Source organism: Anolis carolinensis, chromosome 2, assembly GCF_035594765.1.
Source record: "Anolis carolinensis isolate JA03-04 chromosome 2, rAnoCar3.1.pri, whole genome shotgun sequence".
NCBI classification, from domain to species: domain Eukaryota; kingdom Metazoa; phylum Chordata; class Lepidosauria; order Squamata; family Dactyloidae; genus Anolis; species Anolis carolinensis.
The window spans coordinates 87414773-87430176 of record NC_085842.1 but is presented as its reverse complement, the minus strand read 5'-3'; the positions used below and the strand labels follow the sequence as shown (position 1 = coordinate 87430176).

The window sequence follows — 15404 nt, the reverse complement described above, 5'->3', positions numbered from 1 at the left end:
CCCCAGAGTGAATGTCACCTGCAGAAAACATGAATGCCTCCCTCTAAGTCCTCAACTCATTGTCCAGTCACACACTGTCCTACAAGGACAGCGTAGATCATAATAGCAAGAAACACCTTGGAACGTATAGCAGCTATAGTGCTAGATTACTTACTTAGGCAATCTCTCAGACCGAGGATGATGGCCCTTCAAGTGTAGTGTCTTGGCAGTGGATGCATAGGTGGCTGTGGAGACCTATTCTTGACCCACATGTTCTGCAGTGGACATCGGTTTCCAAACAGAAGGGTTGGTCCCAGTCGGTTGGCTTTACACTCCTTCCTCTTGGCATATATTCCCTTAAGCCCTCCATTTGTGCCTCTTTAATTCTGCAACACTGCTAGTCACAGCTGACCTCGTTAGACTGCTCAAGGGCCAGGTCTTCCCAGTTCTCGGTGTCTGCCAGTTTTTAAGGTTGACTTTGAGCCCATATTTAACTCTCTTCCTGTCCGCCAACATTATGTTTCCCAGTCTTGAGCTAGGAGTATAGTAACTGCTTTGGGAGACAGTGATCGGGCATTTGGACAATATGGCCAGTCCAGTGGAGTTGATGGCGTAGGAGCATTGCTTTAATGCTGGTGGTCTTTGGTTCTTCCAGCATTCTATTTGTCCGCCTGTCTTCCCAAGAGATTTGCAGGATTTTTTTTGGAGGCAACGCTGATGGAATCTTTCCAGGAGTTGAGTGTGACGTCTGTAGGCAGTCCATGTTTCGCTGGCATATAGCAGGGTTGGGAGGACAACAGCTTTATAAACAACCACCTTAGTATCCCTACGGATGCTCCAATCCTCAAACACCTTGCTTCATTTAGAGAAATGCTGCACTCACCGAGCTCAAACAGTGCTATATTTCAGCATCAATGCTGACTTTTGTGGAGAGGTGGCTGCCAAGTCTGCAAAAATTGTCAACATTTTCTAATGTTACACTATTAAGCTGTATTCCTGGCATTGCAGAGGGATTGGCTGACAACTGCTGGAAGAGCACTTTGCTTTTCATGGTGTTAAATGAGAGGCTGAGCTTCTCGTATGCTTCTGCAAAGGTGTTTAGAGTGGCTTGTAAATCTTCTGAATGCGTACAGAAGTTATCAGCATATTGGAGTTCTATAACAGATGATGTGACCTTGGTTTTGGCTTTCAGTCTGATGAGATTAAAAGAGCAGCAAGACCTGGCCTTATACCTTTGTTCAGTGATGAGTCTGTTTCTCACTATAACTCAAAGGTGTCAAACTTATGGTCCTCCAGATGTTTGGAACCCCAACACCCCAAAGGCCTAGACAGCTTGTCCAATGGCCAGGAACTGGTAGCCGAAGTTCAAAACACCTGGAAGGCCAGAGTTTGAAAGCACTGCATATAACATTATAAATAGGATGAGTACAAAAGATCTCTTAGAAAAAGATATGCAAAAAAGAAGCCACATTTTTTTTTATCAAACAAGTTACAATGAAATGTACTGATAAAAATGTAATGACAGAAGTAGAATGCAAGGTTATTTTAATATTACTATCTATACAAGTCCTTTTTTGGCTTCCTCTGCACTTTCCACGGTTGACTTGAGTAAGCTCATACATACAAAGACATTCTGTTGTGTGACACTCAAGAATGGCCACAGCCATTAAGTTACAAGAGCATACTCAGTCTCCACTATGCATCCCAAGAAGAGCATCAGTTTAATAGATATCAGCTCCTCTACAAAGAACTGTGTAGAGCCACTTTGAAGGAAGAGATCTGCTTATAGCCACAACAAACCAAACAGGCGTTTGTCTCATCTATCAAGAACCAATTATCTGAACAAAAATAATATTCCATGTTATTAGGCTGTACAACAGATGAGCATTCTCACTGATTAGTGACCAGCTTTTAAACCAGGCCTTTCTTCATTATGTTATGTTGTGCTATTTATATGGCTCCTAGACTACTAACCCAAGGCAGCTTGGTTTGTTGAAAGGTGAAAAGGGACCAGCAGCTCAATAACCCATTCTTGCATCTTGAAATAAAGAGCAAGGCACTATTTCTTGTCATGAGTTATATATATTCAACACATTAGTAACTATCATGTTGTGATGATTACCTAGGAAAGGCAGAAAAACAATTTAAACATGTTTTGATGTAGGGAAAATTGTCTTCTTAACTAGTATGACATCTCATTCCAAGAAGAAAGGGTTGATGAGTATTCAGCTCATTCTGGATACAGCTGCTGTACAACAACTGCCTCAATAAGGAGCTACCAGCATTCAGTGCAGACTATAAACCCCATTCTAGAGAGCCAGCATTAGGAGGAGACATCCAGGTTCCAGCTGGATTATTCTTTTGGCTCAAGACAGTTTAGAAAGGTAGGCATGGTTTAAGGTGTAATATTTGACAAGTTCAGTGGTGACACACGGCGTGTTGGAGTATTATTGGCAGACAATGAGGATGGAAGTAAGAAGGGTGTGGCAATTTCTGTAGAGGATGTCTCTCCTTGATTCCTTAGCTGAAGGATTTGTCGCAGGAGGGCCTTCCCTTCTTCTCTGGTCTGGAAAAGAAGGGACATCATTAACAAAGAACAAAAACTGATAATAGCTAGAAACGCCATGCACCAAAGCTGCTCAAAAAAATCCAGCCACGCTCCATGAAAGGTTTTTAGTAGGAATTCATATACATGGATACCTACAACAGGGCACATAGGCAATTGGTTAATTTGGACTTCTGGTTAAGGCAGGCATGGGCCAACTTTGGCCCTTAAGATGTTTGGACTTCAGCTCCTACAATTCCTTCCTAACAGCCTACTGGCTATTAGGAATTGTGGGAGTTGGATGTCCAAAACATCTGGAGGGCTGAAGTTGGCCCATGCCTGCACTAGACTGTATTTAAAAGACATTTTTAAGACCCAAACATTGTTCTATGTCACACACCACAAAGGTCTTATTACAGCTTTTAACCTGATTGACCTTGGCAAAAATAGCAATATGACCTAGGATCTGGCACTGATTTGTCTTATAGTGTTAAGGAAGCATCGTGAGTGGACCACATCTAAAGGCTGCTCTCAGTGATAGTTAATATATAAAATGTTTGCTCTAATGAAACGTGAATAGGGTTGACATACATTTCTGACAATCGTAGTAAAACATTCTGCCAACAGCGAAATGTCTACTCACATCATTAAATGCGCAGCATTTCTGGGCACACGCTGAAGCTTCATCCCAGAGTTTGCACTTGAAATAATACTGAGCCAAGTAGCGGAAGGCAGTGCTCACTTCCAGATGCTCCACAATCTCCTAGAACAAGATAAAAATATTTAAGCTGTGTTTGGCCGTGTATCTCTGCTTTCCCTTCCTAAGTAGTAGGGAACTCACTCACCCCACAGGAATGTATATCTTGGATGTATTTGATATAACACTGAGCCGCTTGCTCCGACTCATTCAACTGTTCATGAAGCCTGGAAAAGAATAAGAAAATGGATGAAGAAGCCCCAGGTCAAAGGACACTAAAGCCAATGACTAGAACCCTGGTTTGATCATTAGACCAAAACTTTCAAGATCAGGGTTCAGTCCCCTCTTCAATCATGGAAACCCACTAGGTGACCTTGGGTAAGTCACACAAACTGAGCCCAGAAAACTGTTGTTCTAGGGACACTTTAAGATGAAAATGCCCTGAAAGCACACAATAATAACAAATTCTAGACAGGACTAACAAGGTGATTTGGGCCTAAGTATCTACCAAGAAAACACACTTATTATTCTCTGTGAGCCTTCATACAGAATTGATGGTACTACTCTAATTTGTTATTGGGCAGGAATAATTGCACATATTTATAGACCAAAAGAGAAATAAATCAACATTTGAATTTCTGTGTTTCCTTCATCCAGGCATTCCCAATGGCCACACCAATAACAATAGGGACATATCCAATGGGTGTATACTGCCAAACTGCCAAGAAAGCCCATAATAATCCAATGCAGTAGAGATGCTGTTTATTACTCACTTTGCTAATTTCACCAGTGCCATTTTTTCCACATCTCCAACAGCATATGCTCTCCAGTAACACTGTAAAGAAAAAAAGAATGAAATGAACATAACCTGTCTAATGCAAATTGGAAGCAAAATGCTGTTTAAGGAGCTCCACTGGCTGCCGTTCATCTTCCGGTCCCAAATCAAGGTGCAGACCATCATTTATAAAGCCCTAAACGGTTTGGGACCCGCCTACCTTCGTGACCGTATCTCCTACCATAAACCTGCCCGACCTCTCCGATCATCAGGGGAGGCCCTCCTGTCGCCACTACCTATATCTCAGGCTCGCCTTGTAGGAACAAGGGAGAGGGCCTTCTCTGCGGTGGCCCCTCGCTTGTGGAACTCGCTGCCCATTGAAATCAGGCAAGCCCCCACCCTTTTAGCCTTCAGGAAAGATTTAAAAACATGGCTCTTCCGGTGTGCTTTCGGAGAGTAAATGTTCTATGCTACTCCCCCCCGATATTTATCCTCTAGACTGGTTCACTATCTGATGTCCCGTCCCTCGAGGTTTTATTCTGATCCCTTTCTCACCCAGAGTTTTAATTTTTAATCTAGTTTTTAAATGTAGTATTCATGCAGCCCGCTCGTGTTATATTGCTGTTTTGATCTTATGTTGTACTGTTTATTTTATGTAATGTATTATTTAATTGTATTATGTTATGGTTTATTGTATTGTCTTGGGCATGGCCCCATGTAAGCCGCCCCGAGTCCCCGTTGGGGAGATGGTGGCGGGGTATAAATAAAGTTTTATTATTATTATTATTATTATTACCCGGTCCCCTCAATGCCCTTTGGCAGGGGCAAATGAGTAAAAAAAAATGCCTAGAGATGAATCTCCTTTTTGGAACAGAGAACTTAAAGCAATGAGAACACTATTTGAAGGAGTGATCCTTATTGCTGTATAGAACCCTGTCCAAAATCATAAACAGAACAAAAAAGACTATACAATACATATGGATCAGCATAGACAGAGACAACTCAAAATATTGCAATATAACAGTCCATTTGAAACACAAAGCCTTTATGCATTTTGGGGTGTTAACCCAAATAATATTGAAATGCAAATCTGAGTCCCTCATACCTTTTTAGCTTCTACTAGCTGATTTAATTTCTCATAACATTCTCCAAGAGCAACCAGCATTCGTGAATCATTGGGTCTGTGAAAAACACAAAACAGCCAGCTAGCTGACAAACTGACCCAATGCGCTCAGAATTCAACAGTCATCCTAAACTTGCTGAGCATTGAGTATTCTCACTAATCCAACAGTATGCCCAAGTAAGAGTTTGGAATTTGGCACTGGGATCTAAATTCAGAATACTTTAAATCTGGATTTTAACTCACTCATCAGCTTGAAGTGAAAAAAGAGCCAATGATGAGATGCAGAAAGCTCTATATAGTGTTAAAGTAGCATTACTATTTGTAACACTGAGAACTTCCTTTTTTATTTTCTGAGGTACATATATTATTTTACAATTTACATATTCATAAAAAATAAAACAAATCTATGTACATGTATATACATGGACCAGTACAATACAATCTAACATCTGTGCAATAATTGTATTTAACTATGCCCTTCCCATATGGTGACATGCAGACTTTTTTAAAAAGAGGAAAAATAATCCTCCGCCTCTAGTAAATCCACTATAGTCTGCACAACACCATACAGTTTTATTGTTTGCTAAAAAAAACTATGTCAATGTTTAAATGGTTGCTTCCAAATAAATAAATTAATATGCAGTGTTGGTGGGTATCATGTAGCCCTACCATTGCTGCTACAATAGCTGAAGGGTCACATGACTCCCAACCTTTACAAGAATTTGATGTCACACCCTGATAAAGACATTGCTAAAACTATTGCAACCACACAAAAGAGGCCTATGGTGATTTCTTTACCTGAGCTGATGGGCTCGTCGATAGTAATAGAGGCAATAAAAAGGCATCTTAAGAATTTCATATGTTTGTCCCAGTCCATACCATGCTCTGTAGTCTCTTTTATTAACTTCTATGGCATGTCTGTCAGAGAGAGAGATAAAAGGTCAATGAGGTGGAGGCTTAACCAGAGTGGAAGAAGTCTCTTGTTAGAGCACTGGATGCAGAATCCAAAGTGAAACTTTCATTTTGGAAAGCGCCAGTTAAACAAACCTGTATGCCTGAATAGCTGCTGATGTATTTTTCATCTCCATGTATTCATGCCCCATGAGAGTCCATGCTCCCAGGTATCGGGGATTCAGTTTTAATGCCCTCTGGAAATAAAGTGCTGCCTTCTCATGTTGGGAACGTAAACTATAGTAATTTCCTGGGAGAAAGTACAATGATCAGTGAACCAAAGTTAACCTGAAACTGGGAAACAACAGCTGATATGTAAAGGGGGAAAGAAATTAAACACAAGCCCCTTTCAGCAAGGAGGGAAGGAAGACGGTCTCTCACCAATCACACAGCAGGTCTCAACACGGTACTTGTCAATCTCACACAGGTTGTGGGCCAGATAGCTCAACTCAGGCTTCATTCCCTAGGGTGATAAAGGTAGATAAGCACAAGGTGTCAAAGGCTACCATATAATCAATGTGAAGGTAAAACAGGGTAAGAACAAGGCATAGATTCAGGAATTAGAAATATGCTCTTCAAAGTTTTCAATCCTCAAACTGAATTACTGGACTGAATAATCAGGATATTCTAGTAAGAAATACAAATCTGAATTTTGCTAAGTGATATTGTGGGTGCATCCCATAAACCTTTTGAAAATGTAAGAACACCATTGCAATGGAATCAAGTAACACATATTTACGGTCTTCATCCTGTTAAGATGATCAAGCCACAAAGGCTCAAAAACAGACAGAAATTTCAGTGTAAACCACTAGAGTTCTATTTTCTGTTTAGAATTAAGTTAAAACTTTTTTAAAGTCTTTTTCTGCTGAACTGAGGGTATATAAATATTTACAGCACCAAGAAAAAAGTCCCCATCAAATTAGTAGAACACATTTCTTGGAAGACATGCATAAAATCATACTGTTAGTGCCAACACTTACCTATATATACACATATATACGTGTTTAATGTTCTAGAGCAGTGGTTCTCAACCTATGGGTCCCCAGATGTTTTGGCCAAAAAATCTCTGAAATCCCAGCCAGTATACCAGCTGTTAGGAATTCTGGGAGCTGAAGGCCAAAACATCTGGGGATCCACAGGTTGAGAACCACTGTTCTAGAGAGACACTGTAGTTATGTGGGTGATGTGGGATTAGTGGCTGAGGGGAAAAAACACTCACCCTAACATACAGCAGATTAGAAAAGGTGTCCATATTTTCTATCCTATAAGGATCTTGTTTTCGTAGTTCATTGAAGATGGACAACGCTTTATCAATATCTGCAGAGAAAGACAGACACAATGGTAAGTACTGCAAGCAGCCAAACAGGAAGAAGACCCATGTCTGAGAAATGTTACTAACCTCTGATATTGTGATAAGCCACTGCAATCTGGGAGATAATGTAGGTGCTTTTGGAGAATCCTGCATCAATAAGGCTCTGATACTTCTGCAAGGCTTCCTCTATCAGCTGCAGTTCTGTGTAGATGTGTGCCAAAAAGAACTCCTTCATCCAGGTATCTGGCAAGGACAGGAACTTCAGCTGGCATCAACCAACAAACAGAAGAAGGATACACTTAGAGGAGTCTACAGCAGCCCCCCAAGAACAGTATTCAATTTGCCTAGATGGTTGGAATGGATTAACATTGACACCTGTGATTTACAGCTTTCCAGGTAAATTAAGCTGCTTCTCCTTAAGGAAAACCATCAAGAATATGGTAATTTCATGGTTAAATTATACAAGAAACAAAGACTGAATCTAAAAATGTATACATCCCTTGAGAATCTGCAAACTTACCATTTCTTTGTCTGTAATCAAGTTGCACAGCTCCAGCCAGGCCCCCCAATGCAAGGGCAAAACATGGGTAGCTTCCACAAAGACATCAATGGCCTCCTTCACTAGGTCAAGCTTTCGTAATACAACCCCGTACCTGATGGGTTACAGAGGGAAAAAACTACTACAAAGGCAAGGGTTTATAAAAACACTGTGCCCGCTCCTGACACTCAAGCTGACTTTGTGTGGAAGTGGAAGCAAGAACTACTAAGAACTACTATGAACAGCATGCTTGATTGCTGCTACTTGCTTCCTCCTGCTAGAGGGAGAAGGCAGACAAAGCAGGAAACCTTCAGTACTAGTTTGCTTAACATTATATTGGAATCAAGATTTCTGATTTTTTGCTATGCCAAAAGCCAAGAGTCAAAAGTTATGAAGACAGTCTGTCTTAGCAGAAGAACAAAAAGCCCCAATCCTAGTTTGGAAGTTAATTCTGCTGGAGATTTCTTGATTTATTCAGCCATTCTTATGGACAAAACAAAAGGAAACTATCCAGCAGTATGCTCCCAACATGCCACTTCTTAGCAATAAGCCACAATGCAGAGCAATTCTGATTTATTGTTACATTCAAAATGTTCCTATTCTTTTAAAAACTTTATTTTTATCCTGCCTTTCTCCAGATATAGGAACTCAAGGCGGCTAACAGCAAACATGACATGATAAAACAGAACAAATGCACTAATATATATATATATACACATACACACACACACACACACACACACACACACACACACACACACACACACACTAGCTGTGCCGGCCACGCGTTGCTGTGGCGAAGTATGGTGGTATGGGAAATAAAGTATTGAGAAATTGGTGGTAGTTAAGGTAAAGCGTAAACGTTTTCCCCTGACATTAAGTCCAGTCAGGTCTGACTCTGGGGGTTGGTGTTCAACTCCATTTCTAAGCCAAAGAGCCGGCGTTGTCCGTAGACTCCTCCAAGGTCATGTGGGATGACTGCATGGAGCGGCGTTACCTTCCCACCGGAGCAGTACCTATTGATGCACTCACATTTGCATGTTTTTGGACTTCTGGGTTGGCAGAAGCTGGGGCTAACAGTGGGGGAATTCAGGTTGAGCACCCCTTAACAAGAATTCTGATATTCTAAATACTTCAAAATCTGAAAATGTCTACATGGATGGCTGATAATGACACCTTCGCTTTCTGATAATTCAATGTATGCAGACTGTTTCCTGCACACAATTATTTAAGTATTATATAAAATAACTTGCAGGCTATGTGTACACGGTATGTATAAAACATAAACCATTTCATGTTTAGACTTGTGTCCCATCTCTAAGATATGCCATTATGGACATATATGCAAAGACTGAAAAAATCCCAAATAATTCTGGTTGCAGGAAGATTGGATAAGGGATACTCAAACTGTATTCATATACAGAAAAGTGCACCCTATGAATTTTTCCACCTCTTTCCCTGCGTTATTTACTCGTGTCCTTCTTAGATACTTACAGATAAAGGCCGAATCCATCCAGCTCTCGGGCTTTATGTTTCTTGCTAAGCTCTACCCGTAACTCCCTCAAAACTTCATTTTTCACCTGTCCCTTCTCTAAGGGACCTGTAAGAAAGAGTAATTGGCTATTAGTATGTGTTTCATCTCTCTCCAACCAATGTAAAACTGATAAATGTGTAACTTATACTGGCTTATAATCAGTAGAGTAGATAGGAATGAACAGTTTACAGCAACACAAAACAATTGCCAGTAAACCCAATTATGGACTTTGCTTCAGTAATTTCCGCCTCCAGGCGTTGAAGGAAGAGTACTATGACTTGAAAAAAGTCCTGCAGGTTACAGCAGCTCAAGTGTTTTACAAATAACAAATTGGATTGCTTTTATCCAAAGACTTCTCACATTGAAAATCTTCCAGAGAAGCAGATTCAAGAATCAGACACACAGATTTCCATCAATCCTCTTTGGTTTCTTGTTACAGTAGAGTCTCACTTATCCAACATAAACGGGCCAGCAGAACGTTGGATAAGCAAATATGTTGGATAATAAGGAGGGATTAAGGAAAAGCCTATTAAACATCAAATTAGGTTATGATTTTACAAATTAAGCACCAAAACATCATGTTATACAAGAAATGACAGAAAAAGTAGTTCAATACAAAATAATGTTATGTAGTAATTACTGTATTTACAAATTTAGCACCAAAATATCACAATTTATTGAAAACATTGACTACAAAAATGTGTTGGATAAGTGAGTGTTGGATAAGTGAGACTCTACTGTACTTGAAACCACTAAGATTAAACCTAGTGACCCTGTTTCAAGCTTTACCCAGCTCTGTGATGCCTCAAAATAGTACTGTTAATAGTAATGTTACATTCAGCAATGATGTATTGCTTACTGTGCCTTGGAGCTGGATAATTATCAAAGCAACATTATAAACCCTAGTATATAGAGAGAAATGTGTACGTATTAAGCACAATTCAATAACAGAATCTGATACTCAGTTTAACCTCAGAAAGATGTATGGCAAGGAAAGAAATGTAAAAGACTGAATCATTATTTGCTCTTGTTTCGTATTTCACATTTTATTTATTTTAAAAAATAATTTGCCAGAGTACCAAATTAAGCATTAAAAACAAAAACATGAAGAATTTGTTTGTAATTTCGTACCCAGACTATCCACTGTCTCGTCATCCTTCTTCTTTTCACCTGACTGCAAAATAAAAAAGACAACTGCAATAACCAATCTAATATCATCCTATATTTACATATTCACGACAATGGTTCAGTTACCAGCCTCAGCAGAAAGAAAAGTGGCAACTTAGTTTTCCCTTTCTAGATGCAATAGGGTTGTTCATGCAAACAAACAAACAAAAAGAGGTCAAAATCAAGAAAAGAGACTGAATTGTTTTATTAGCTTACCAGGTATCTAGAATACATATATAAGAAGTAGGCCTTCTGGCTCTTGCAGCCCCGGAGAAAGTAAGCAGCCCTATCATATTCTTTGAGATCAAAGTAAGATTTAGCAAGTGTGTAGGCGTCTAAGTCACGAGCATCTTCCTAAGAAAGAAGAAAACAACTTGAATTCCAACATAATGAATTCCCTTTTGGCAAGAAAAGTTTCAAGGAAAGAAGATGATGATTTTTCTTTAACTTTAGGTTTCCAATGTACCAAACATCCACAAAATGACAGTAAGGAACTGTGGTCGTCAGACCAAGTGCCATTGCATAATTAAAATGTATCTTCTCTCAGAATACTTAAAGGGTTACTTAGTTTTAGGCCTAATGGATAAGAAATTAAAGTAAAGGAGAAGCCAAGAAAAAGTGACTAAAAAGGAAATTGTTTGCAAAAAACTATTATTGCTTGCCTGATGACTTAGAACCCCAGCACTGCTATAAGGAATCTAAGGCCCCTTCCACACTGCCCTATATCCTTTTTTTTTTTTACTACCAGATGATGGTTTTTGGGAGAGACATCCTTAGTAGATTTCTAATAAATGTCACAAGAAAATCCCCCCTTGTCCATACCTCTGTGAGTGCAGGCGCAGGCGGCAGCTCATTCAAGGGCAGAGGGTCCAGGGCAAATGCCAGCTCCGAGGCCCTGCAATAAGAATATCTACTGAGCATACAGGCAGGAAGCACGCCTAGCTCACACCAACTCTTTTTGGATACACATGCGCCAAGATTTCCAATGCTGTTTATGTTTTCACATTGCAGCCAGTGTGTCCTTTAAATTAACTGGCAGTTTTAAAATCCATATTGTTCACAAATCATAGAATCGTAAGAGTGAGAAGAAACCACAGGGGTCATCCAGTCCAATCCCATTTCTGCCAAGTAGGAAATCAATCCCAGCCCAAACGAAATACAGTCTGGGTATCCCTTCTCTGAAATGCCTAGGATGAGAAGTGTTTAGGATTTCAGAATATTTGCATATATGCGCACACACACAGGAATAATTTGTCTCATACATATAACTTGAAGGTAATTTTATACATTTTATTTTTAATAATCGTGTGCATGAAACAAAGTCTGTGTAGCCTGAACCAACTGAAAGCAAAGCTTTCACTACCCCAGAGTATGCCTACACTGTAGAATTAATGCAGTTTGACAACACTTTAACTACCTCAGTGCTATGGAATCATGGGATTTGTAGTTTGGTGAGGCACCAGCACTCTTTGGCAGAAAGGCTAAAGACCTTGTAAAACATTACAACTCTCATGATTTCATAGCACTGAGCCCTGGCAGTTAAAGGGATGTCAAATGGCATTAATTCCACAGTGTAGATGCACCCTCTGCTACTCATGTGGAGAATTTTACATTAGTGTTTATAGTCTTTAGATTTGGAATACTGTATTGTTTTTAGTACCGTTCATCACTTTGAGTTTTGAGAGAGAAAATGCAGCATATAAATAATAATAACAATAATAATCACATCACACAGTCCTAAACACTTTGGAAGTGTTCGACTTGTGATTTTGTGATACGAAATCCAGCATATACAGTAGAGTCTCACTTATCCAAGACTCACTTATCCAACGTTCTGGATTATCCAACACTTTTTTGCAGTCAATGTTTTCAATATATCGTGATATTTTGGTGCTAAATTCGTAAATACAGTAATTACAACATTACATTACTGCGCATTGAACTACTTTTTCTGTCAAATTTGTTGTATAACATGATGTTTTGGTGCTTAATTTGTAAAATCATAACCTATTATGATGTTTAATAGGCTTTTTCTTAATCTCTCCTTATTATCCAACATATTCGCTTATCCAACGTTCTGCAGGCCCGTTTATGTTGGATAAGTGAGACTCTACTGTATATCTCGTTTGCTGTGTCATACTATGTCTTTGTGTCAATAATAATGGGTTTTGGTGTAATTTGGACTTCTGGTTAAGGCAGGCATGGGCAAACTTCGGTTCCCTCTAGGTGTTTTGGACTTCAACTCCCATAATTCCTAACAGTTGGTTGTTAGGAATTGTGGGAGTTAAAGTCCAAAACACCTGGAGGGGTTAAGAGATACTCAACCCGCAGCTTGAATCAACTTCAAATGCCACATTCACTCAACTCCTCGTGCCAGGATCAGCTCTGCACCAAATCCACATAGGAATTAGGATCAGGGCCTGGGGGAAGTCCACTTCCCATCAGCCGCAGCCCCTCAATCAAATGGAAGGGGACACAAATCTCTCCCCTGCAAACGAGCCCATAGTGATGTGGGGTTTCCCAAGCTATGGGTTGCTGTGAGTTTTCCAGGCTGTATGGCCATGTTCCAGAAGCATTCCCTCCTGACGTTTCGCACACATCTATGGCAGGCATCCTCAGAAGTTGTGAGATCTGTTGGAAACTAGGCAAGTGGGGTTTATATATCTGTGAAATGTCCAGGTTGGGAGAAAGAAATCTTGTCTGTTTTAGGCAAGTGTAAGTGTTGCAAGTGTGAATGTTCCTCAGGCAGGAAGCTGCCAGGCTAATCAAGGTGTTCAATCGCACTTTCCTCCAACAGACAAGAGTTCTTTCTCCCACCCTGGACTTTCCACAGATATATAAACCTCACTTGCCTAGTTTCCAACACCTCACAACCTCTTAGGATGCCTGTCATAGATGTGCGCGAAACGTCAGGAGGGAATGCTTCTGGAACATGGCGATACAGCCCGGAAAACTCACAGCAACCCAGTGATTCCGACCATGAAAGCCTTCGACGTTCCCAAGCTCTGTTCCGCCACACATTTCTGACTTCAACTCCCAGAAGCCCCAGCCAGCTGTACTGATAGCAAGGAATTGTGGGAGTTGAAGTCCAAAACCTATTGGATACACAATGGTAAGGAGCCGCTGCACTAGACCCTCCGAGCACCACGGCCGGCTGGGACTCTCACCATTTCCCGCTGTGCTGCAGGCCGCGCTCCCGGCTCCGCTCTGCCACGTCCAGCAGCTGCTTCTTGATGGTCCGCAGGTCGGAGAAGTCCGCACTCGCCAAGCCGGCCCCGGCCGCCACCGTTACCGCCGCCACGCTCGCCGCCGCCATGTTTTTAGAGTGGTCCGTTTCGCCCAATCAGGGCTTTGGTTAGGGCTCCTGGAAGCGCGCGCAACCAGAATACGAAGGTCCTATTGGACAATGCCTCTGTGGCCTTCTCCCGTTCCTCGACTAATGAAAACGGGAGAAACACAAACTCGTGGACGGGGATTGGTCGAGAGGTGATAGTGTTAAGGAGGAGGGGCGGGGCCAGTGGACAAATGAGATTGCGGTCCTCCTGCTGGCGGCTTCTGCACACTCACTAGGGATGGAACTCTGGCATGGACAAACTTCGGCCCTCCAGGTGTTTGGACTGCAACTCTCACAATTCCACAGGCTGTTGGGAATTGTGGGAATTGAAGTCCAAACACCGGGAGGGCCGAAGTTTGCCCATGCTTGTTATACTGTTGCCTATGTACAGAAATACAACCAAATCCAAAACAAACAAAAGAAAGACTGGGTTGCTGTGAATTTTCCGGGAGGTCTGGCCATGTTCCAGAAGCATTCTCTCCTGACGTTTCGCCCACATCTATGACAGGTGTCCTCAGAGGTTGAAAGGTCTGTTGGAAACTAGTAAAGTGGGGTTTATATATGTGTGGAAAGTCACAGGGTGGGAGAAAGAACTTGTCTGTTTGAGGCAAGTGTGAATGTTGCAATTGGAAGGGTTTCTTTAGGGAATATTAAAATCATGTAGAAGAAAAATAACCAAGGCTGCATCTACATTAGAATTAAAGCAATGTGACATCACTATAACTGCCATGGCTTAGTGCTATGGAATCCTGGGAGTTGTAGTTTTACCGGGTCTTTAGCCTTCTCTGCCAAGGACTGCTGGTGCCTCACCAAACTCCCATGGGTTGGACATCTAAGAGCTGTATTTTCCCACATAGAGGTGAGAGGTGGAGGAAGAAGGCAAAGGAGGAGCAAAACAAAAAACCCCAGCAGGCTTCATACCCACATCTGAAGTGTTTCCCAAAATAATATAGCTTGGGATAATAATTTGCAGCCTGGTGCTATGTAGAACGGGTCTCCCTAAATCTCAGGGATTGCTTCTGTACCATATCAGGCAGTTCTAATTATTGTGTCCTTAGTTTGGTTTAAACCAAGGAGGAAGGATGTGTAGCCACCAAGATACTCAGCATCCACCAATCCTAGCCATCATTGCCTCTGATTTTTTTCGTGTCAGGAGTGACTTGAGAAACTGCAAGTCGCTTCTGGTGGGAGAGAATTGGCCATCTGCAAGGACGTTGCTCAGGGGCCACCCGGATGTTTTGATTTTTTTTTAACCATCCTTGTGGGAGGCTTCTCTCATGTCCCTGCATGTAGCTGGAGCTGATAGAGGGAGCTCATCCGTGCTCTCCCAGGGTTGGATTCAAACCAGCAACCTTTCAGATCAGCAACCCATCCTTTAAGTCATCAGTCCTGCTGGCACAAGGGTTTAACCCACTGTGCCATCAGGAGCTCTGATGAGGGATGTTCACA

At 41.3% G+C, this 15404-nt stretch overlaps 1 protein-coding gene across 1 annotated transcript; it reads right to left on the bottom strand.

Annotated features, from left to right (window-relative positions):
- Positions 1 to 1431: 1431 nt before the first annotated feature.
- Positions 1432 to 13977, bottom strand: cdc23 (cell division cycle 23). Its single transcript, XM_003217593.4, has 16 exons — positions 13789 to 13977; positions 11444 to 11516; positions 10838 to 10975; positions 10586 to 10628; positions 9415 to 9520; positions 7903 to 8035; positions 7470 to 7647; positions 7290 to 7387; positions 6452 to 6533; positions 6167 to 6320; positions 5918 to 6037; positions 5102 to 5177; positions 3995 to 4056; positions 3370 to 3448; positions 3168 to 3287; positions 1432 to 2545 (listed from the first exon to the last, which is right to left on the bottom strand). The coding sequence occupies exons 1-16, from the start codon at positions 13935 to 13937 to the stop codon at positions 2375 to 2377; spliced, it is 1782 nt and encodes a 593-aa protein (XP_003217641.1). The 5' UTR covers positions 13938 to 13977; the 3' UTR covers positions 1432 to 2374.
- Positions 13978 to 15404: the final 1427 nt, after the last annotated feature.